This window comes from Ctenopharyngodon idella, chromosome 6 (assembly GCF_019924925.1).
Source record: "Ctenopharyngodon idella isolate HZGC_01 chromosome 6, HZGC01, whole genome shotgun sequence".
Classification (NCBI taxonomy): Eukaryota; Metazoa; Chordata; class Actinopteri; order Cypriniformes; family Xenocyprididae; genus Ctenopharyngodon; species Ctenopharyngodon idella.
Window position 1 is genome coordinate 18,433,433 of NC_067225.1, and position 24,963 is coordinate 18,458,395.

At 36.5% G+C, this 24,963-nt stretch overlaps 1 protein-coding gene across 6 annotated transcripts in view; it reads right to left on the reverse strand.

Annotated features, from left to right (window-relative positions):
• Positions 1-24,963, reverse strand: part of evi5b (ecotropic viral integration site 5b) — a 58,087-nt gene that overhangs the window by 14,269 nt on the left and 18,855 nt on the right. For 3 of the 6 annotated variants that reach the window (XM_051896397.1, XM_051896398.1, XM_051896400.1), the window contains 16 exons: positions 18,334-18,523; positions 15,745-15,969; positions 14,874-14,948; positions 14,413-14,538; positions 14,124-14,267; positions 13,326-13,415; positions 13,007-13,104; positions 12,828-12,888; positions 12,259-12,312; positions 11,226-11,258; positions 10,678-10,827; positions 9,824-9,955; positions 8,889-9,029; positions 8,545-8,703; positions 7,203-7,349; positions 6,682-6,777 (listed from right to left, as the gene is read on the reverse strand). In XM_051896397.1, coding sequence (XP_051752357.1) covers positions 6,682-6,777; positions 7,203-7,349; positions 8,545-8,703; positions 8,889-9,029; positions 9,824-9,955; positions 10,678-10,827; positions 11,226-11,258; positions 12,259-12,312; positions 12,828-12,888; positions 13,007-13,104; positions 13,326-13,415; positions 14,124-14,267; positions 14,413-14,538; positions 14,874-14,948; positions 15,745-15,969; positions 18,334-18,523 — 1,921 coding nt within the window. Of the gene's footprint in view, positions 1-6,681; positions 6,778-7,202; positions 7,350-8,544; positions 8,704-8,888; positions 9,030-9,823; positions 9,956-10,677; positions 10,828-11,225; positions 11,259-12,258; positions 12,313-12,827; positions 12,889-13,006; positions 13,105-13,325; positions 13,416-14,123; positions 14,268-14,412; positions 14,539-14,873; positions 14,949-15,744; positions 15,970-18,333; positions 18,524-22,951; positions 23,105-24,963 lie in introns of those variants that run through there. The other 3 variants (XM_051896401.1, XM_051896396.1, XM_051896399.1) reach the window with 3 other exon arrangements.

Below are 24,963 nucleotides of genomic sequence, written 5' to 3' on the forward strand. Positions count from 1 at the left end.
GCCAGGCCAGTAGTTTGCGATGTCACTTGGTAAAGAAACACTATGCACTTATAGACTGAACACATAATACACATGCACATGACATTACAGTTTTCACAAATTTGCATTTTTGTTATTTACACTGAGGCGATAACGGTGTTGTTTTCAAAAAACTGCACTTTAAAACCTGTTTTCAAAAACGCTGTTGTCGTGTGAATGGCCAAACCGCATAAAGATTTCTGTTTTTAGTTGAAAATGGTGCTGTGTAAACGCTCCCTTAATGATGTTTTTATTATTTTATATATGTTTGAATAAATCCGTCAAGTTATGACAGCCACCATTTAAACATTGTAGAATGTAGAAAAATAATTATATCATTAGATTTTATATCAAAACTGCCTTGTGCAATTTAAAGGTGCAGTATGTAGGATTCGGTCCGTTAGAGGTCGCTAGAGGCCTATTCAAAACAAAGGCGTAGCTTGATGACGCCAAGTTTTAGCGCGGAATCTTAGGACATGTGGTCTTCACCTCAACGGATGGTGCAAAAGAATAGGGATAGGACTCGGGAAGAAATCATGTTCATGGATGCGATTATTAACGTTACTGTAGTATGAAGCAGAGCAGGACCGAGTGTTGTGGGAGCTGAACGAGGCCGCTGAAGCGATTGCGCAACACACGCCTCACGAGCAGCGGAACTTTTATTATGCCACAGTCGCCGGCGCCGCTTCCGCTTTTCCGGTCATGAGTATGAGGCAACGCAGCTCTGTTTATCATATTAAATACATTTGAGTGTGTTGAAAATGATGTTATAACGTTACTCTGTGCATTCGCATGGTGGCTGCTGTGAGACACTTGTTTGAGACACACTGCAGTAAGCTAGATCGATTTTAGAATATCATATTAAATGATGGATGGCTTGTGTTGATAAATGGCATGCAATTAATTTTAAAACGTATTGTATGATGGAGAAAATTCTGTATTACTGTTACTAAAAATAAAGCTGCATCTGATTATGCTATGTTAGCTACTTCACAAAATAGTGTTTTTCTCTGAGGCATGGTAAAGCATGGTACTCGCAAAAAAACAAAAAAACAAAACAAGAAAATTAGATTTAAACAATAAGACTAAACGTGTTGAGCTACATAACTATAATTAGTTTTCTGTCTATAAACGTAACCAAACAGTTGTTCCCTTGTCTATTACAACATGTAATATATTAAAGCGTCTTTGGTGTTTCCATGGTTTCTACAAAATAAAACCGGAAACCGAGGGTAACGCAGGTATGATGCAATTGACAGGCGACTCCTTACACGTCCCGGAGCCTTGGTTAAAATAGCAATTTTCTCACGATTTACAAATAGTTGGAAACATTTGGGATATTCTAAGTACTCAAGTGAACAAAATATATAACACTGGCCTAGTGGTTTTTGGATATTTTACTGCAAAAATCTTACATATTGCACCTTTAAATATTTGTATACAAAACAGTTTTTTATTAATTATTATATCTAAAAAGAAATAATTTAATTTAAGTGTTACATTTATTTTAAAAGTTTATTCTATTAATTTTATCCTTTAATATTATAGTATTGTACCAACTGACAGGGTGCCCTGTAAAGTTTACAGCTTTAGTTGAGATTTTTTTTTTTTTTAAATAAATGTACTGTACCTGTCTGATATATATTAAATCAGAATCAAATCAAGAGCTTGTGAATTGAAATCAAATTAAATCCTAAAAATCTGTGTCAATAGCCAGCCCCACTAAAAACTAGAACATTTTAATACTACAAGTAAATTTAAGCATCACAACATTATAATGAGATTTGCTAAAGAGTACATTTAACAGTTTTACTAAAGGATTAAATGTGTCTGAAGATTAGATGACAGCAAAGATCATTTAAACTGATATATCCAATGTTAACTGATATTGTTAAATTTAAAATGTGTGTAATGTCAGCCGATAACCAATATAGTATCAAATAGTGCATCCCTAATTTGTGCATTTTCATACTTCAAAAGGAAAAAAAGTCTAATGTAGACTACAATGCAAGTATGAGTCCCAGTTTAATGCAAATTGTATTAAATAATTTAAATGGAGGCATTTTAGGCCTTCCATGACAATATCTCTATATATAAATAGACAACTCTCTTCAGAAGCTAAAATACATTATTTTCCTAAAAAAAGCATATTCGTTGTTTGTTCAGTCCAAAGATTTGAGTTAACACAACTTTTTTTTATTTTATTTTTTTATAATCAACAAGTAAACAGCATAACCGTTTCAAACAAAAAGCAGAACAGAACTGAGCCACAATGACTCGATCAAATGGTGATGCTGATGAACTTGTAATATTAAAAATGAACTGTTGGCCTGATTCTGGGGAAGATTCAACTTCGTTAAATTGAGCAATTCTTATCTGATGGAACGAACTCTATTGTGACATTACTGCTTTTTAAAATTTGATGTATAACATAAACTAGAATTCTAACTTTACAATGAACTTTGCAACTTAGATATAGAAAAGAACCTGCGTATTTGTTGAAATGTTAAAACATAACGCCTTCTACAGACACATTCTGACCAATATGTAGTTAAGGTAAAATGTTCAGTATTTGTTGTTCTATATCAGGTTGTCATGGCAACAAACACTGTCACTTCAGTGTTTCGGGTGCATGTGATTTGAAACACTTCTACTAAATGTCACTTTTCCTCTCTGCAGCAACTCATTACTATACTACTGAGATTTCTTATTGCCTTTTCTTTGTTCATATGTATGCATGCATCTTACAAACACCTGCCGAGCTAAATCGCTCTGTTACAATCGATCATATGAATCCAGAGCAGTAAAGCATAAAGCAGAATGTGAGCTTTGATTATAACTTAGTGTGTTTCTCTGCCTGATAGGAAGTGGTTTCTCATCTGGTAATGAAGATAGCTAAGCTGCGGTCCCATGGGCCATGCAAGCAGCCGTTTCAACCCTGTGCTCTGCTAGGTGTTAAAAACTAAGAAGGAAAAAAAAACCCTCTCCACTCTTAATTAGGCAAGAGCTCATAACAATGCAGAGAAGGAGCAATGCTGATGCTTTGCATTTTCGTTGTGAAGGCTTCATTCAGTCTTACTTGCACATCAATCGCAATAACTATTAAAAGACTCGGGACTAACACATTGTGTGGGTGTTCTCTGAAAGGTGTCTACATCTTCTTCATGCTGGGGAGCTGGGTTAGTGTGTTGGTGTCTGGTGTCAGACAGACCTGTAGGTTCGCTTTATAGTGGAGTTTTCCAGTGAAAATAAAAACCACACTCACTCAGAGAATCAGTCCAGAGAATTAACGCTGTGGTGACATCATGGTGTTATATTTTCCAGCAATGGGACATGACAAGTTAAGAGTGGGTGAAAGATGAGCAAATAAATGATTGGTTCGATGCTATGTCGGTAACAATGATGAAAAGATATGCAAATTCTAAATGCTTCATAATAAAACAAAATTATTTAACTTATTTGTGTTTATTTGTATGTGTGTGTGTGTGCTGTGTGTAACTGATACATGTGGCAATTTGATAAATAGCTTAGATTTGCAACAGTGCTGTTTACTCGCACAAAAAAAGACTTTATATTTCCCAAACTGCATTAAAACACACAAGAGAACAAACAAACATAGAACTCTGCAATATAATGCAGAAATTTCCCTTGGCACTGTATGGCCTTAATCTTGCATGTGTAAAGATGCTGCTGACCTGGTATGCTTGTTTAGGTTTGATGCATCTATAAATTACCATAACGAAGATGTTTGCCATCATTTACTGATTAACGGGTGTTGCATTTGTGTGCACGAGCTGCACTGCAGATCCAACCAATTCCTATTAGCTACAAAAGGTTTTAGTAAGTCTAAGGTTTAAGTAAATTTTAGTTCATTTTCAAATCACACAGAACAGAATGAAAAATGTAAAATAAATGCATTAACAGCACTAATAAACTGCGTGGAACTTATAATGAACTGCATTCATTAATTTTGTTAGCCTGAATTAAAATAAATTTTAATCATTTGGTGGTGTTCTTGACCTATAGATAAACAACGGGTAGTTTCTTTCTCTCATTCGCTCACATCTTCACTGTCTTGTGCCAAAAGCAAAAAAGTGAATTAAAGTATGGTGAGCCAGATATGTTGCCCACAGCCCTCAGGGTAAAAACCATGTAGGTAGCCAAAACCACAGAACCACAGCTAAGAGCTGCACATGCCTAAAAGGAGCATGCTTGTCTAATCTGATATATTGCAAACTGATGCAATTTCAGCATACATAAATCAATTGCATACATCTAGCAAAATACAAATCTCTCTAGTTAAATCTAGGAAAGGAAACAGCTAAATGTGAGATTACGCAGACTGTCCAACATCTTCACACTTCACAGACATTAAAAAAAAAGTTGAAGAGAAAAGCTTGCAACAGAAATGAACAAACTCTCATATAGGTGAGATTTAGTTTCGAATACAAAAAAAGCCCGCATTATATATCCGTCTCAGGAAGGAAAGTCAAACACCCCACACTGATATAAAATGGCACTGATGACATACTGAGCCAATCTTTAAAATAATTTGTCTTCCTGCATGAGGAAAGGAACATTTTTAGACAGCAGCGTTTTCTCTGAAGAGATCAAAAAACGCTCATCTCACTTCTCACTTTAATCCAGTAAATCTTACTAATATAATCTTTCCCTCAAATCAAAACACACCTGCATTTCAATCACAGTTGACATATGTCTGGCCCTATTTACCAGAATGCCAAGGCTGCAGTAATTACAGTAAGTTTTTTTAAACTGATTTGCTTAAAGAGTGTACACATCTTACAACAAGATTCTGAAATCTGTGTATAAGTAAGGTTGTATTTAAACACATTGCAAAGCTAGGTCAGAAGAATTACAGATGTTTTTTTATAAAATTTTAAAGGCATCTAACTTTAGATGCACTCTAATTTTAGTTTTGGTTCAATTAAAATTGTTTTCAAATATTACATACCAAATCAACCAAGAAATGTTTTTAAAAATCACATAATACAAAAAAAAAATGTGGCCTTTCATACAGAAAAAGGCAGCAAGACTGAACCATGAACTATGTTCACAAAGAACCCCTGAGCAAAACCTTATTTACACACTAGATCAGGGGTACTCATGTTTGGAGGCCAAGGGGGCCGCATTTTAACCACAAGAAAAGCAAAGGGCCACAAATAATAACTTGGATCATAAGACCTTTATTTAGGCCTACTTAAGACAATATCTGTAGTTTTACTGAGTATTTACAAGTGCAGTTTATTATCTAGCTTAAGTCTTACTAGTATATTAATTGTTGTCCTATTTAAAGTGTCACTGAACATGAAAAATAGCATTTAAAAAAAAAAAGGATTAATAGCTTGTCTTGCTGTATTCTTAATGCAGAAATGTCTGCATTGTTTTCACAAGTAATTTCAGGTCTGGCTGTTGCTTACTGGCTGATTAGACAGTTTGTCAGTAAGCTGAAACGCTGCACTTTTTTTATAGCCTTTAAATACTCCATTCCACCTTTTAACACTTTTTATAGCGCCTATTTATACTCAGGGTCACTCAAAGGTTTTATTATTATTACCTACCTTTTAATTTGGTCAGAATCCAATCTTTTTTCTTTTTTTTTTTGCTCAATCATGAATTATCTAATTAACCAACGTTGTAAACATGATAAATAAGAAATTCTCCATGAGCTCAATGATGTGACGAAAGATCTGTAATGGGAGCGCTCTCTGCTTGCTTTCTGTTTATAACACATTGACATTAAGAATAAAAGTTTTGTTTTTCATGCTGCTAAGAGGACTATCGGCAACTTACACACTGCAAAGTTTGAGGAGTGTCAACTGCATTACATGATGGACAAATAAGGTTACTTCATTTTTTACTTGCGCGCACATTCTCGTACACAAGTGCTCGACACATGCGCACTAGGGAGATTCATGCTTGTCTAGTCTTTTTCGCTCAAATAGTTACAATAAAATCTATTTGTACTCGTTTAAAATAGAGTTGCTGATATCTTTTAATCCCCTCACACAAGCTCTCTTCAACACGGCGGGCTATTGTGTTTGTTGTTACTCTTGTTCTGTCTTTTTCGTTTCTTTTCAGACTGAAACAACAGCCCGTTTCAGTGCTGACACCTTATAGATAAACTAAATTAGTGCAAAAACTATTTAATGCGAACGTGCAAAGTGCCTTCAGTCTACATTGTTCTTTGCGGTTAGAAAAACTGCTGTGTGCTGATGATTACAGCGTCACACGCACTGTACGCCTATCCTACATGTAAAAAAAAAAAAAAAAAAAAAAGTAATATTCATGCTCATTTTGAATGCAAATTATAATAAAGAAGCATTTATACGTAGCATGATGCGGGCCACAAATTTAATGCTGACGGGCCGGATGTGGCCCGCCTGTTGAGTACCCCTGCACTAGAGCTTAAATATTGTGGACAAATAATATACTCAAAATGCTATGATAGCAGACAAATATGCTCACATGTTTAAATGTAAAAATCTAATGGGCATTCTAGGAGCTAACAAACAAAAAAAAGCAATACTATGAAAGGGAACTATAAGCAGCTTTGCTATGGAGAGACTACTGTCATGGACTGGACAGAAGGGCTGTGTAAGACTAAATTGGACTGATGAAGTGTGATTCGTTGCTTATTTGTACCTGAATTTCAAGCTCAGAGATCTGCTGCTGAAGCTCAGCCATGGCAGCTATATTGTCAGCTTCTCTCAATCTCACTGCCATTACCTCTTCTTTATTCTGTTTGAGAGATAAAGAGAAAAAAAACTGAGAAATGAAAAAACTGTGAACATATCAGCTTTTACTGAATGGCTTATTTTTGTATGTTTAACTGAAAACAGAAACACACTCAGCATCTTAAACTGATGTCTTAAACTGAAGCACTGACAGGAACTACTAAACCCTATTTAAAGCTAAGTCATGAATGAGGAAATGCAACTAAATCATACAAAGATGTGGTAATTAGAGGCATATTTTGCTTTTTTGTATCATAAAAGTATTTTTTATTTTTGGCAGATTACTAATTATATGAAAGGTATAATGGCAACTAGAATAAATAAATAAATAAATAAATAAATAAATACCTTTTGGATAAAGTCTACATTTTTGCAACAGGCTATGGGATTAACTGACTACTCAGCTGATGTCATGTAAATGATCATCACCTTGCATTCTATTTCAGCCTGTTTCCGTTTCATCTCCTGCAGCTCTGCATGCAACATCTTGTTCTGGTTGGTCAAAACCTGCAGTCGCTCCTGTAGATTTCGTGCCTCCAGTTCTGCTCGCCGCAGTTGATTACTATGTCTTTGATTCTGTGAGTAAAAATATAATAAATTCAAAACTCACAGCTTTCCTAAAAAAAGACAGCATTGCTAACTCTGATAACAGATACAGCCTATCATGTAAAAAAATCATTTAATTTGTCTCCCTCTACTGGCCAAAAATCTGTGTATGCTCTCTAGTCTCAGCCTCGGACATCACACACGGACTGCCCACACTCCACTAGCTGAATGTCTAATGCATATGGCACACAAAACTGGAAACCTTTTATAAGGCAATAGTATAAATCTGATTTGCTTCTACAGGTTTTCAGGGAGCCTAGTGTGCGGTGATCTTTAACGGTCCACCAGAAAACAAAGCTGTGCTTAAAGTTCTGATACTGTAGCAATGATCACTTCAGAGAAGTGACTAAATGCTGGATTTAAAAAAACGTTCTAGACATAGAAGAAACTTCTAGATAGAGCATTTTGTCGTGACACTTAGTTGAATTTAAAGAGATGTGTTCACATGCGGGATACGATTAAAATATTATTTTCCCAAGCTTGGCTAACCCTTTGGATTCCCAAGTGTTCAGAATTTATTAGCTGTGTATTCTCTCACATCAATAATGGAAGGTGAAGTACAGTACTGTACTAAGGGAATATCTGTGGCATGTACGGGTAAACAATGAATGCATCAATAGTCTGTTATAGCACAAAGGTCTGTAATTGTCGCAACATGTACCCACCCCTAAACATGATGTTGCACAAAACAAAACTACAAAACTGTGATTGGTCACTTTACATGTCAGTCAGACGGCCTCTTCCTGACTAAGTGGGTGGACCTTGGGCAGTGGCTATAGAGGCCAGACCATGTCGTTAGGAAAAGGTCTGGCTACACAAGACTATATGTTCTCGGACTTCTTTTCTCTATAAATTCAGTGGCCAGCAGTACAGGGCTCAAAATTATTTAAGTAGTTTTATTAGAATTAAGTGTCATTTTGTTGCACTGTCAATTATTTTGGCAATATCTGATTAGTATTGCCCATCCTAAACATAACAAAAGATGTAGACGTAGCCAGGCAAAAGTCTGGCTAAGCAAGTCTGTCTCTTAAGTCCTGAACAAATGATGATTCTTTGAAAAATATGATTAAAAATGTGAAAACAGGATTAGAAATTGGCCATCTTATGAATGCCCGACATACTGCACAGGTGTGAGTGCGTGAGTGAGAGACATGCGTGTCAAGACCTGGGTCTCCAGTTCCAGCATCCTCTGTCTGGTCTCTCTGAGCTCAGCCTGTGCCTCTGCCTCTCTGAGCCTCACGCTCATCAGCTCATCCTGAAGCTCGCTCGCTGCATTCTTCCGCGGACTGTCTTTCCAGCGGCCCGCTGTGCGTGCCAGATGCCTCTGCAAACAATGCCAAAAATGTCTTACTGAAACATTTGTGAGTCAATTGGAGGCATGAAAAGGAGTGCAAATGGTAAAACTGCAACACAGCAGAGCTTGTGGGTATTACACACATTCTAATATTGTGAATGAAACAGCTTTCTATGTGTGTGTGTGTGTGTGTGTGTGTGTGTATGTATATTCACCTGCCAGTGCTCCTCCAGGTCTCTGACCTGCTGTCTAAGCTCTTTAAGCCCTGTTAGAGCCTCTGCCTCCCTCAGCTTTACACCAATTAACTCCTCCTGAAGACGTACCACATTATTCTCATCTGGCAGGGATGCATTTCTCTATAACAGAAACAAATATACAAGAAAGATAAGTGTAAGCTTATACACCAGAATGAAGAGAAAGAAATTTTCTGCAGTTAGGCAGCTAAAGTGGGGGCCAAACCTGGACTCATTTAATGTGTAGAAAAGCAAGCAGAAAAGATAGCTTTGACTGTCTAAGTTTAGACTGCTGTTCAAAATATATATATATATATATATATATATATATATATATATATATATATATATATATATATATATATATATATATATATATATATTTATTTATTTTTTTTTAAATAAAATGGGCTAAAGGGTGAAATGGCCAGTAGACTGGTTGCCCACTGGAGCTAGGCAGGGTTGAGCCAGGGTTAGTACCTGAATGGGAGACCTCCTGGGAACATTTTTTTTTCCACACACAGTACGAGTTGCAATCTGACATGTTTTTCCATCACCTTTTGCCTTTGCCTTTAATCGGCCCTGATCATCGGCTGTTTTTAAACAACTGGCCCATTACCGATTATTGGCTGATACTTCGGTGCATCCCTAATTTTAATGGATATATATTTAAATATCTTATGATTATTGAAAGCAGCTTGTGATGGCATCAAGACTGAATTCAATGTAGGATGATAAAGTATTATATTACTTCATGAGCAGGTCATGTAGCAAAGTAGCCAGTTACATTATTGTTTGGCTCCTTGAAATGGCAGTTCTGAGAATGAACATGAATACCAGCACCACAATGGTGAAAAAAAACACAATTGCTTACAGGTGAGTATGTGTGCTTAAGAATGCTAATAAAGTTCTACCACCTTCTCCATGTCGAGGATCTTGTCCTGCATCTCTTTCAGTGCGCACTGAGACTCAGCATCCTTAAGTCGGGCTTGAACCAGTTCTTTCTCCAACTGCAGGATGAACTCCTCAGTGTAGCGTGGGTTCGCCTTCTAAATTAAAAAAAAAAAAAAAGTCTGACCAAAAATTCTGTCAATCAAAACCCAACCTGTAAGTAATTATTGTCAGTGTTATAACCGAATACTCATGGAAATAACATCTGAACGGCTCTTGTGGTTTGATTTTACCAACAACATAAATCACACATTAATTTCATCTTCAGATTTTAAAAAAGTTCTCTCCACACGTTCATGGTTTTACCACCAGCCACATTAAAACATAATGATATTGCTACACAACATTATGTAAAACAGCACTTTCCCCACAGCACATGACACATTATCCACTTTTTCTGTGTTGAGCATGTGCACATTAATAACTGATGAGCCATATTCTGCCCTTTGGTTGAGAATGTAGATTTTATCAAACAGGCAGTGGCTTCTCAAGACTCTCTGCTTAAGTTACACTCATTCTTGACAAACTCCTACATATACATAAACCCCATTTGGCAGAGTTGTGCATGCAAATGACCCCAGCTCTGCTGTTCTGATCTGCAGTCATGCATGTAAAGAGCATCGTTACAAGAGCTGCTGTTTGCAGCTCTGTGGTCGCCGAGATTTTGTTGCTAGGCAACGGCGAAAGAATCAAGTACAGCTGCCACTGAAAACTGTTGAAATGTGGGAGCTAAACATTTCTCAGTGTAGTCATACGGTTTCTGTGTTCAAAGAGCAGGCCTCTCATCCAGGAGGAGGCGCTGTCTCTGAACTGTCCTTACCGCAAACGGCTGCTGTTGCTGGAGCTGTCGGATGGTGTTTTGCGCTTGCTCCAGCTGTGCACTGGTCTCCTCATTGTGTTGTTTGACTGTGGCCAGCTCCCGCTTGACCAGATAGTTCTCCTCCGCCTCTTGGGCTCGTGTCACCTGACCCTGACGTGACCAATTATGGATGAGGGGTGAGCGGAGAATCGGAATGGGTGGAAACGGATGTATGGATGGAGAAAAATAATGCTGGATCTCAAGCTCTGTCATGCTGTTAGCAGTTTTAGGCTTTCAATTTAGCACTTAAAATTTCTTCGACTATCAAAGGGGGGATTATTGTAGTATTCCACCAATAATCAGGACTGCAGCTCAAAGATAGTAAGCACAGTGATACCTCTTCCCTGTCAGAAATTGCAGAATTTGCCTTATTTCACTGTTGATTGTGAGTAGGTGTGAGATATTTAAGCAAATCAAGGAAATGAAGCAAAGCTAAAGATAGAACTGCTGGGTTCTTAAATGGAAAAAAAGACAGAGCTAAAGGGTGGAAAGGAGAGTGAAAATTGTACCTGAATCAATCTATCTGCCAAAGAAGCACTTTCCTAAAAACAGAAAATACATAAAAAGGAAACAGCAAAGAGAAGAGAGAGACCAAAGAATATTACAACACAGAACAAAACAATAAGACTGATTTGACAGAAAACAGTGTTCTTTTTCGTACCCCTACATTAAACATTGCAAAGATACTGTTCTAGATGAACATTTGCTATTTCAGCATAAATTTGCAGCTTTGAAAACATCATAGTAAGGTGGGGTAGAAAAGGAACATGATTTGAGCATGGTGTTCGTGCTGTGGCTATGGAAAAAAGCAAGATTGTGCACCACAACAGGGTGAAAAGTGTAAAAGGAGACCAAGCAGAGAACAGTCCGTGCTTCAGAAGGGTGAGAATAAATAAAACAGAATTAGTGTTATTTTAAAGCCTCTAGGTCTACTATTTGTGTGACGAACGCGGGCCTTGGCTACGAACGGGGAATTTCTGAAGGCGTTTGAATTAGTACTTCATTTGAGTACAAAGGTTCCGTGCTGAGAGGTGATGAAAGTGGAGGTGGGTTTTTTTTTTTTTTTTTTTACTGACCTGCAATGTGGGCTTTCTTTTTCATGCATGACACAAACATGTTTTCACAAGCAGAGAATATTCCGACATGCACCACTGCAGGCTTGGGTTTTCACCCATGCTCAAAAGATCATGGCTCGAAAACAGCCTGTCAGACAACCACTTTGGCCTGAAATAAGTACACGTAGTGTACAAGCATTTCATACCCATGTGCGCACGCAAAAGATTGATTTTTCTTTCAGTTAGCACTGTACTTACCAGCCTCTTAAAACACAACAGGTTTTCCAATGACATGCACACAAGCAGTTAGTTATGATACAGCCAATGGGGTGCGTGGACGAGCATTTGTAATTGTTGACACCAAAGAGTTGTGATAATTGACAGCAAGGAGATTAACCATTTCAAGATAAGCAAATATGGGATGACAATGGTTAATGGACGTGTTTGATTGATTAATGATTTGCTTTGCCTCTTATTTATCACTCACTTTCTCCAGAGTGTCTATTCGTTGCTTCAGCAGTCTGTTCTCTGTCCGTAGTCTCTGTAATAAGAGTGTCAACATTAACAATGTTAGACTGCAATACATCAATAAATATTCCAACTATTTGGCAATATTATTGTTTAGTTTGGGTTTCGATTGAACACATTTAACAGTATTTACTTTAAAAAGGGTTGAGAAAATAAGTTCAGAAAACTCTTTTTCACATGTCCGCAGTTCTCAAAAGTGGATGTTGTTATAGTTGGCTAAATGTCTACAGTGGTGAACGGGAGATTACAGCAAATATGATTTTTGTGTTCTTATTTGTTCCAATAGTAAATTTCTAAATTTCCACAACTTTCCAAAAAAAAAAAAAAAGAAAAAAAAAAAAAAAGGAGATTGACTACAGTCAGATTGTCAATATTACTATTGCTCCCACAGCTGCTGTATTATTTTTAAATGTACTTTTTTAATAATAAAAACTTTGCTAGACTTACAATGTTAATAACTGTGAAAAAAAATCAAATGTTTGGAAAGGCGTAATTTAAGCAAGTTGGGTGGTGGGATGGATGTCTTACCTTGATCTCCACCTGTTCTTCCATCTCCTTGGTTTTGATTGTAGTGTACTCCTTTTCCAATCTGTGAATGAAGCCATAAAGAAACAGTTCAGAAATCTTCCATGTCTAAAAACATACTTAAAAAAAAAAAAAAAAAAAAAAGAAAAAAAAGAAATTCAATTAACATCATGTAAACTCACTTTTTCATTTTCTTGGCATTGTACTTGACTTGATAAGCAGCCTGAATAACTTTGTCTGGTCCACTATCCAGCTGGTGAGGGATGACCTTCTGAAAGTGCTGCAACAGAGAGTGAAAATAACAAAACTGCATATTATCATTTAATTATGCATATTTGTAAAACAAATTAATTTGTACACTGCTTAGTGGAAACTAGTCTTTAAGTCTAGACTCAATTTATGGTGTAGCAGCTTCCACAGAAAGTATTGGCTAGCATACGCACTATAATTAAGACAAATAAGTGTTTATTCTTGAAAGGAAAATGTTTATAAATACCCCACCTGCAACATTCCCTCCATGTCCAACTGCATGAGCTCAGCCTGATTCATCTGCAGGATGGCCATCCCCACACGAAACACTATCTCTAAACCCTGTAAGGACACCTACTGGTGAAAACTAAAGATCCAAGAATGTTTGCAGTAGCATTGTGAAGCCACCAGAGGGCGATAGCAGAACACTAAAATACACCAGTGTTTTGTTCTCAATTAGCTTAGCACATAAAACATATGACTACACCACCAAAATGAAAGGCAGAGGAGACACACTCTCTCTCTCTCTCTCTCTCTCTCTCTCTCTGTGTGCGTGTGTGTTCTTGTATACATGGTTTATGAGGACACAAATGTGTATAATGACATGGGTATTACAACGTAAACATGGTTTATGGAGGACAATTCCTGTGTCCTCGTAAACCAAATGGTTTAAATTAAAACCATTTTTAAATTAAAAAAAATGCAGACAGTTTTCTGTAATTGGTAGGTTTAGGGGTAGGGGGTAGTGTAGGGGGATAGAATGTACAGTTTGTACAGTATAAAAACCATTACATCTATGTAGAGTCCCCGTAAACCATATATACAAGTGTGTGTGTGTGTGTGTGTGTGTGTGTGTGTGTGTGAGTGTGTGAGAGTGTGAGAGTGTGAGAGAGAGAGAGAGAGAGAGAGAGAGTGTGTGTGTGTGTGTGTGTGTGTGTGAGAGTGTGAGAGAGAGAGAGAGAGAGAGAGAGAGAGAGAGAGAGAGAGAGAGAGAGAGAGAGAGAGAGAGAGAGAGAGAGAGAGAGAGAGAAAATGATAACAAAGTCTTACCTCACACATGAATATATCAAAGATCCTGGTGGCTACAGGAAGAGGGAACGAGGTAAGAAAGATTGTGAGAAACCAAGATGAAGCATACATGGAGGTATGGAAACTCTGGGCTTGGAAGTGCACATGGAGCTCTGGGAGCTGCTCCTGCAGGGAGAAACCAAGAGACTGTAAAATCACAGAGAGAAAGCAAGAACTATGTGCAATTCATAAAACACATTAATTTAATTTAGTGGGGAATTGGAACGTTAAGCTAAGCTTAAAAGTCTGATTTTGGCAAACAGTCACTGACCTGAATCATACATTCAAACTGGTACATGCAGAGGCCAAGTTCAGCCATACTGGGTTTAAAGAGCTCTCTCAGCCTGTAATCTTGCATCAGTTTCACAAACACACAAAACGCCTCTTCTTCTGGCATCTGCGAGAAGGCAATTATACATCACATAATTACAGACTAGGAAAAACACTACCAACAGATATACATTAATTTGAAGAAATAATAACCATTATTATTATGTAATAACTATTATTATTATCATCATCATCATTATTATTAGTGCAAAACCCAAGATTATGTATATAACCATCACAGAACAGCAGCTCATCCAGCATTATCTTATCAGTATAAATATTATACTGTAATGTTTCATAATACAGCTTGTTAAAAATCGAATGTGATTTATGGCAATATATATTTATGGCAATATATATTTATGGCGTGATTGGTGGAATATTTTTTGACTCTGTTAATACCTGCATTAGAAGAAGGCCGACAATGAAAGCGCTTCCTTGACAATAACCCACCTCTCTATCAACCAGGGAATAGGCCTGTAAACACAAAAGTGAGATTTGGTGAGAGCTGGACTATCGTTTATAAAATCATTGCTGAGTTAAGAGCAGAATCAACTCTGTTCTTCCCCCAGACAAGCCTGTGAATTACTCATCCACTCTTTAAAAACAACCTCCAGTGATCTTTAGGTGTTTTCTTAGGGTGAGCTGGCTTTAAATGTCATTAAACTTAAACTGATGGCTACAGATCTGGAGGTTCATATTCCGAATGAACTATACTTATAAATAACTAAGTATGAAGTATAACTACTATGTCCTTGTTCAAATGTTTTTTTTTTCCTGATATCAAATGTGTTTAAAAAAAATATATATATATATATATATTGTTAATGATGGACAACACACAATATTGGATCATATCAATTCTCGTCAATGCTGGACCTAATGATGTTGGAAAGAAAATAGAAACCGCATATATCATTTTGAGTTACAGCTTTACCTTTATGTTCAAAATATTCTTATATGTGCAATCTGCTTAATTTAAACTACTACTGGACATTTAAAAATCTAATAAAAAAAATTAACCTATAACCTGGCGTACCAGGTGTTTTAGGGAAACTGCAGTGATGCCGTGTGATATAATCTTATTACATTTACTGATGAGCAGTCCCAGAGAAAATTTCTTGTCTTTATTTTTTTCTGAAATTATTAGGTTTCGTGTCAATTTGCGGATGAATTGGTCAACATCCTGGCTATCACCCCATCCATTCAAACTCTCTCTTCCAATCTCTAATGGAAATCATTTCTCCAGTTGGCCAGCAAGGAGAAAACCTACCTTCATAACATTAAAGAGCACCTCCTGACCCAAACTGTCCTTCTCCTTAAAGAACTCATGCTCGGGGTAGGTACGGGCAATGTCCCTGCGGATAAGTTTTTCACAGGGCGAGGTCATCTTCAGCAGCTCAGAGTACTGCTCCTTTATGGGTAGATTCTGGGCATTGCACAACAGCTGCCACACTATTGCTCGGAAGTGATGCGGAATGCCTTTCCTAACCAATTCCTATGAAAAAACAACAACAAACCACTTTTAAATATTAACACTGAAAGTAAGGGCATAACAGCCTTACTTAAGAACAAGTACTCATGTCGCCACTTGCCACATCTACAGGGTTGTAGAAGATATTAGTTGATTTGAAGGATTACACCTTAAAATGACTGAAGGTTTCAAGATTGTCAGCATTCAGATGTTCTCCCAAGGGTTTAGTTTGTGCCTCAGACAGGATAAGGCAATTTTATGCTGCTAAATATAACCTTGTCAGAGATTTCTATAGCACAGCTCAATGTTTTTGTAAGCGAATTATGTTTGACCTGATTAAGCTGTTTCCTGTGTTCATCTATGAAGCAGAAATTGGCTCAGACAGCCAATTTCTACAGCTGGTCATTCCTGTGAGGGTCTGAGATGCCAGTCCACCTACATACACTGTCAGCTCTGAGATTCTTCAAAAGCACTCTAGGGTTGTGCTAGAGATCTGTCTTTGTTAAAAACATCAGGCTTTACAAAAGACTTCTGTTGCTGCTCTGCTAGAAGAGCCCTAGATCCTCCCCTTTGGCTTGTAAGAGGTCATACAGTAAACATAAACTGCATTTACAAACTGCATTCACTGAGCACAGTAAGTTCTGTGGGAAAGCGACAACATTATGCAGGCAACTGCAAAATTTGCACAAGTGGTTTATATAATTTTCTCTTTTCCTATTGTTTCCTTGGAAATGTTATTATGAGAGCGAGATGTGTAAAACACTGCAGAAATATTAATTTAGGAGGAAATGGAAAATTTTTCAGAAGCTTCCATGTAGTTTTAAAGGAAAGTTAAGGAAAGGGCTATAATGATAAAAGAATTCAACCAGTCATTCGAAAGTTTTGAAAGTTTTAAAACGGTCTTATATTTTTTTTTATCATTTAGATTTTGTTTTTGGAGGCCTACTTATAAATGTTATAAAGAGCAACAACACATGTTAGGCTCACTATGAAGCTTATAAATCACTTTCCATAACATACCACGGGGGATTTTATTTACTCATTTTGTATAGTCATTTTTGAATATTCATTACTCAAATATATCCGTGGCTCTTAATCCTGGTCCTGGGGACCTACCGCTCTGCACATTTTGCATGTCTCCATGTCTCCCTTATTCATCACAGCTGATTCATCAGCTTGTTAGAAGAGCGCTCCATGAACTGAACTGAGTGTGTCAGATAAGGGAGACATACAAAATGTGCAGAGTGGGGGTTCCCCAGGACCAGGATTAAGAATCACTGAAATCATCATTTATCATTTAAGGATGCACCGAAATGAAAATTCTGGGCCGAAACCGAAAATTCTGGATGCACTTGGCTTATTTTAAATTAGCTTATTTTTCTCAATTCCAAGAATGCAAAGAACAGACTTGCATTCTCGTGGAGACCGTTCTTGCCAGGCGACCTTGAAAGAACGAACTCGGAAGGATGCGAGGACACAGAATGCATCTTTGTGAGAACTGAGATGTGCTGCGATCTTGTTGCTCAACTGACCGTCCCAGCATATTATAAATAATGACCAATACACAATAAATACAACATAACATCACAAACAAATGTCCTATAACCTATTAAAACATTTCTTTCATATTATTGACTTTTTTTAAATTATATTTTATCTAATATTATTTTGCCACGTGTATTTGAAAAAAATAGTATGCATGTTTAATGTTACCTATGCTTTGTCAATGCTAAGATTCTTTTTAATCTGCCAATAAAAATACTGCATGCTTTCTTTAGGTCTTTATCATTTATTAAGCAAAACAATCAAAAACAAATGTTTAGTCTGCATTTGATGCATCCTCAATATCAAGAACACATCCGGGTACTTTCATGCATTCTCTGTACTTGGGTTCTTGAGTATTGGAATTGATCTTCGATGGTTGATGATGGCGTAATATAAGAACACAAGGATGCAAGATCGCCTAAGAACACATATTGAGAAACAGCCATAGACTTTTAATGAAATTCAATCAATCATTTTAATGATACTGAATTTTAAAAAAATATAAGCCAATTAAAAAATTGTGTTCAAGCGCATTGAAATGCAAAAGAGGAATCAATTTACTCGTGAACACATTAGCATTACCGATAAATCACTCACATATTTAAATTGGGCCATATGTTTTATGACCCTCTTTGTAATGCGCTTTACTTTCTTGCAACAGAAATAAATCTATATAGCTGTGTACTTGTGCACTATATTTGATGTTGCTGCAGATTTTCTCTAAATCTTGTGTACTGTTGTGATTAAATAAAAGAATTATAGCTGGAATTCCATATGTTCAGTTCATAAATAGCATAAATCTGTTTCACACACCGTGGCTTGATGTATAATCTATCTGCTTACCTTTAGTTGTTTTTCCTTTTTCTTCCGCACATCTTCCCACTCGTTGACGATGCGTCCCCACATGATCCATGAATCCTCCTCCAAGTGTGACAAATTGGAGGAGGCTGAGGAACTAGACACCAGCGAGGAGCCGCTGTTCCTTCGAGAGCCATTCACAGACCGTAAAGACTTACTGTCCGTCTCCAACAACCTGGAAAGACAACCATGGCAGATAACAGTTAATACAAAATTAAATTAACATTTTTGTTGTTCTTTTAAAAGAAGCACAATAAAAACTGAAAAACTGATATATGAACTTAAAGTTAACCTACATCAGATTAAATAGGCCTGGGCAGTATGATTTTGCCATGGTGAAAGTTTGCTTAAGCATTATGAAAAACAAATGTTCGATAAACAGTTAATGTATTAATGACAATGTCACAAATGTCAAAAAATGAGGCTGTTGAAATGCAAATATATTTTATAAGATTATTTTCAGTTTCCTTGGTTACTTTTACAGTTTCTTTTAATTATTCTGTTTTAACTCAAGTGTTATACAATTTGAAGCAGTGGTTTTTGCAGGTGTTCATAAATATTATTCATTATTGATAATATTTTTTGGATAAAGTTCCAAAATAATAAGAAAAATGAAGAAACATTTCATTTATTTACATATTAAGCATTTAATTCATAAAATTAAAAAAAAAAGATTTTTCACATGGTTATTGAATATATAAACAATTTTCAGTTGAATTTCCAGCAAAAAGAATAAGATCTATATAGTTATGTATAGTATTACCAAGACAAAATCATACTGTGACATTAGATTTTAATTAATACCACCCACCATAAAGTGAATATTGATACACTGGTAAAAGTTGTTGCCTTAAAGGAAGTCTTGGTGTACAGATGGAGCAGCGATAAGAAAAGCAATCATATTAAGTAACACAATAACAGTCAAAACAACTTGGTTTATGTTGACTTTCCTTCCAGTATCAGGGAAGTGTTCTAAGTTGGTAATCAGTGAACTAAATGGCAAACTGGTTTTTGGGGCAGGAATGAGGGCATGATGCCAGCAAAAAGAAAAGACATTTCTAGCCATTCTACGGAGAAACAATTGTGATGTCACTGCTGCCAAACTTAGGGAAACAACACGTTCATGTTGAAAATAAAGATGTATTTTGGGCAACAGTAGCAGTTGCTATGGCTAAACTAGTCCAATCGCTCTCTCTTTTTGCCTGATTTGGGGGGGCACTGCATGGCTTGTTTGTTCGAGAAAACGTAGTTTTAAAAAAAAAAAAAACTACAATTCAGAGCAGACAGAAATGCTTATATGGGTGTTAACTAGGGGTGTTCCCGACTACGGATTTACAGTCGTTACATAATCAGATTCGAATCAGATTGCCTATAGTTGAGTCCACTAGTCCACACAAACTCTTTCTGCTCTTAAAGCCAAAGGACTATAGGCTACTTTGAAAAGCTTGCGTGCTCAACTGTGCATGAGATGGAGCGGGATGCAGAAAAGAAAGTAAGGCCTATACCCACGCCTTAAGACAACTTTTATTTTCTTTCACACACAGCACAGAGAAATAACTTCCTAACAAAGCGACCAAACTGCCTGCAAGTGATAGACGAAACTGACAATGATTTTTATCTTTTTTAAACTGAAATGAAAGGCAATGTGGATAAACATTCATAGCCACGATGTACAGTACACCACACAAAGACAGAAGAAAATGAATAAACACATTTTGGATTAATAAACCTAAAAAAATATATATATATATACATATATATAAAAAAATAACTGCACACTGCAGGTATGCATTTCACATGTCGGCAAATCAAATTAAATCGGTTAAATTAACTCTACAGCGCAACATCAATGCACCGAAAAACAATCAAATTAATTACAGAATTGAATTGGAACAGAACATACCGTTCTAATAAATAAAAATAAATTTTAAAAAAATGAAGTAGTCATAATCAAGTCACAAGTGCAGGGGAACATATATTCAAAACACAAGCCACAAATAGTTAAATTAGATAACCCAAAGTGATCAATAAATAAATTAAAATTAAAGAAATTATAAAAATAACGAAAGTAGCCCATAGCCAGAATTGTCAACTTTGTCTTTTTAACTGCAGAGACAATAAATGCTAAACTGGAGTGGCAGTCTTTTTAGCTAAACATTCACAGCATCCAAAAATCAAATTAGAAATGGCTGAAATGTTTTGAAATCACTTGTACCCTACCTGATCAAAGAAAAAAATCCAGTCTTGTCACGCGACCTGCCTGTGTCCGTTTGAGTCTTTTCAAATGTGCTAGTCAGCTCGTTAACATTGACCGGCAGAAGTGCGCTGCAATGTTTGTCGCTGTTGAGTGGTAGGACATGAGCTGTTGGCACAACTTGCATCTTACGTTTTTTGGATCATCATTTACCATTTCAAAGTGCATCCAATTCCACACTTTAGATTTTCTTATCCCAGACATTGTTAAAGATTTAATCCCTGCCACCAAGATGCTCCTCTGTCGGTAACGGATCATGGAAAGTGAAACAACTCTGTCACAGTGGTGGTTGGATTTGTTCACGCACATTAAAAATATTTATAAAAACCTTTCTTTTCACATTTTTATTTATAGCATTATCATAATAGGCTGTATATTAACTTATTGGGAGAAAACCGGTAGGTTTATGTGAAATCAGATATTGAGCACCCCCATATCTCGTCTCATAACACCTCTGCGAAGATTCGACTGAGATTGGTAGTCGAATCAGGCTTGATTATTCAGGGTCACCCCTAGTGTTAACAGTAGCATTAGAGTGACATTATTTTAAGACTTAAAAGTCAAGTATTCAGAACTAACAACTGAATATTGTTATGAAATAGGGGCTGCTTGCCAAATGAGTGCGCTAGCTTGGGAACACTGGCAGACAACTATAAATGGAAAAGCTAATTTAAGATTCTAAAGCATATCTAATGCAAAATGCAATAGCCAACGCTAACCACATCTGCATGCTCAAACATAACAGGACAACAATAAAACAGCCTACCCTAAAAAAAAAAAAAAAAAAAATACAAGCATGAGAAAAAAAAAAAAAAAAAAAGACTAAATCTTTCTGACACTTCCAGCAAAACATAAAACTCTCCAAAACAAAGTAGTAAAACGCATATTAAATAGTTTAAAAAAAAAAAAAAACTGTCCCTCTCTGACTGTGGGACAGCCGGGAGGGCTATCATTGTGAACCTGACCCTGGATCAGCTGGAAGACAAGCAGACAATGCTTGTGAGTAACCTCAACATTTAAGAGCTGACAGCACAGACACAAAGCCATGGAAACCTGATCTCGGAAAAAGAGAGGGGCCCCGGGCCTTTAAAGGCAGCACTAGGTGACGTCATGGCCAAGGCTCTGAGGCAGGATCCAGTTACAGCCGCTTTTGGTTCATTCAAGGGGGGCCACGGTTGTTAGGGGTGAAAGGCAGCGAGAGAGAGTCATGGGGTTCACAGCTGAGGGGTTGTGATGCTGAATGAGTAACTGGTGGTAGGTGGGCAGAAAGGAAAAAGAGAGAATGTCCTGCTGAGAGACTTTCAGTCTCGGTTTTTCTCCAACTACTGGCCCTTAATCCTACAAAATGTAACTTTTCAACCCAATTTTTGTTAGAAGTACACTGTAAACTGCATTCAAAGTAACTTAAGGTTACTTTAAATTCCAGTCACAAACTAATCAAGGCATTAGGCAAACAACACAGGGGCTGAATCTCCTCCACCTAGTCGAGACCAAAAGATAACTTAAAGGAAAACTCTGAAGACCATTTGTTATTGGACAGTTCACTAAAAATGAAAATTCGGTTATCATTTACTCACCCTTGTTTTGTTACAAACCTGTATGACTTTCTTTGTTCTGCGTAACACAAAAGATAGTGTAATATTTTAAAGAATGATGGTAACCAAACAGTTTTGGTAATTTCTCAAAATACCTTCTTTTATGTTCCACAGAATAAAGAAAGTCATACAGATTTGGAACGACTTGAAGATGAGTAAATTATTTTTTACTGAATTTTCTTTTTTGGGTGAACTGTCCCTTGAAATCTCTATCAAGATGATATTTATTTAAAGGTCAGAACGTTTACACTGGGAAAACCCAGCAAATGTTTGCACAATTATGTCCACTCACAAGCCATCATAAAGATGTTCAGAAGCTACATAAATTACAAATAAAGCAAAACAAATAATTGATTTAAAAAAAATCTTGTTAAATGTTACAAAAAGTACATATACTGTATGCTTTACCTTTGATGAATTCAGTGAGCATTTAAGACAACTTGCATTGCATTTGTTGCTTCTGTGTTAATGATTCACTGCTGGTTAAAGTGCAAAGTGAATTCTTGTACAGGAAACAAACACTTTTGTTACACATTCCTCCACAAAAATTATTTTACTTTGTAAAAGCAGAGAGAAAGCCAAGTACTTGTTCTACGAATGAATTTGAAAGCAACCACAAACAGAAAACAAGACTGTGCCAGCGAAAAAGACTGCGCTAATAAAATCTGTAACCGGCTGTGAATTTCAGCTCCGCTGCATCTGCAGCATTGTGCGATAGAGAATTGATCAAAGGTATTACTGTGAGGCTGCTCACCATGGGAAGCTCATTCTGCAATCCACATGTCTTTCCTCGGATTCCTCCAAGTAATCCCAAATGTGTGTCTGTGAGAAATGAAACAACCTGATTTTCTCTCACACTCTCTTGTTGTCTCAGTCTCACCCTACTCTCTCTCTCTCTCTGAACCCACATAAACAAACACACAAACACTGCTTATCTAAAGTGCAAAGGCCCTTGACCTGTGCAGCGGCAAAGCAAAATCCCAGGAGTTTAAAATCTGTGCGAGCATGCATGGAGAATGCTCCAAAATTAACTGTTTGCCACACGTGCCGATGGTGGGTGAATTAAAAAAAAATAAAAATAAAAATTACTGGCCTTTAATTCTTAATGGCTATGAAACTGTATTATGCATTAAAACAACAGAATCATTTAGCAGTTTTTTAGCTTGGCATATATTCACTTCCATTTTGTGTATCTCTGTAAAACACTACCTGTTACCAGTGTTGGGGAAAGTTACTTCCAAAAGTAATGCATTAAAATTGTGTTACTCCCTAAAAAAGTAACTAATTGCATTACTTAGTTACTTTTAATAGAAAGTAATGTGTTACGTTACTTTTGCGTTACTTTTTCTCACAGGGGTTGGGCTTGCTTGTTTGATTTTTAATAACAAAACAAAAGTTTTATTTTTGGTACATGTAAAGGCCCATTCACACCAAAAGTGAAACGAATAAGCCTTCTTCTAGATTGCAGAAGAATATGATGCAGGAGAAGAATGTTCCACAATCTTATTTTAGCAATAAAAACAAAAATAAATAAATGTCATGTTTATTTTTTTGCTTATTAGTATGCTTTAAAGTCTAAAAAGAAGACATTGGTTAAAATTTGTATAATTTAACATTTAATTATTGTAGTTTTTTATTAATTTTGAGGAAAAGTGAATGTTTTTGTGCAAGTGAGATGAGAAAATGCTCACATTTAGTCTAGAACAATACCCATCACCACACACAGTGCGCACACGGCTCTGCACTTAAGCTGCCTTCACATGCTATCGGAAATTTGATAATTCCCACTTCTGAAGTCATGATTACGAGCTCATTGCATTCAAGTTTCGAAATGGGAGGGCGTTCATCTGCAATTTTTACCAAGGAAATTCATAATTCAGAAAGCACATGAAGGCAGCATTACTCACGATTCTTTCAAAATGAGGAAAGGAGATCTGTCAGTCAATACATGAGAAAACAAAGTAACTTGCATTACTTACTTGAAAAAGCAACTCAGATGTTTTGTTGTAAATGTAAAAGTAATGCGTTACTTTTTACACAAAAAAAGTAATCTGATTACGTAACTCGCGTTATTTGTAATGCGTTACCCCCAATGCTGCCTGTTACAAACTCATGATGACACTTCCTTGTACTTTCATTTTGGAGGCTTGCAAAAAATGCAGAGTTTACTCAAAGTCAATTGTTTTCTCTAATTTGGCTTTTAATTTTGGACCATGATATGAATTGTCTTGTCCATGTATATTAGAGTTCAAAAGTTTAGGGTCAGTGAGTTTTATTTTTCTTACTTATACTGCAGCCTTGGTAAGCATAAAAGACTTCTTTCAAAAAATACCAACCCCAAACTTTTGAACAGTAGTGTAAAGTAGGGTTGGGTATTCGTAACTCCCAATACTATACACATTGTGACACACAATCCAATACATCAAGAAATAATTGTGTTTGAAACTTTTTCAGATAGCGGCAGATAGAGTGTCAGTGTGTCAGCGAGACAGAGCAAATCTGTGGTATCAATCTCTCATGCTGTTCGTACAGTTTTGTTGAGTGCCATGTCTTAGAAGTTTCTCTGACCTCACATAGAAATGTCGGTTTAGACTAGCTGCTTCTTCTTCATTAACTAAACTGTAGAAAATATGAATTAAACAATAAATAAAAATATGGATAAGAACTTGAGATGGATAAAAATGTGGATAAGTTTGAATCAATGTAACATTGTAAGAAATTAAATTGTGATGTATCCATATCTGATTGTATCAGCATAGCCCTAAC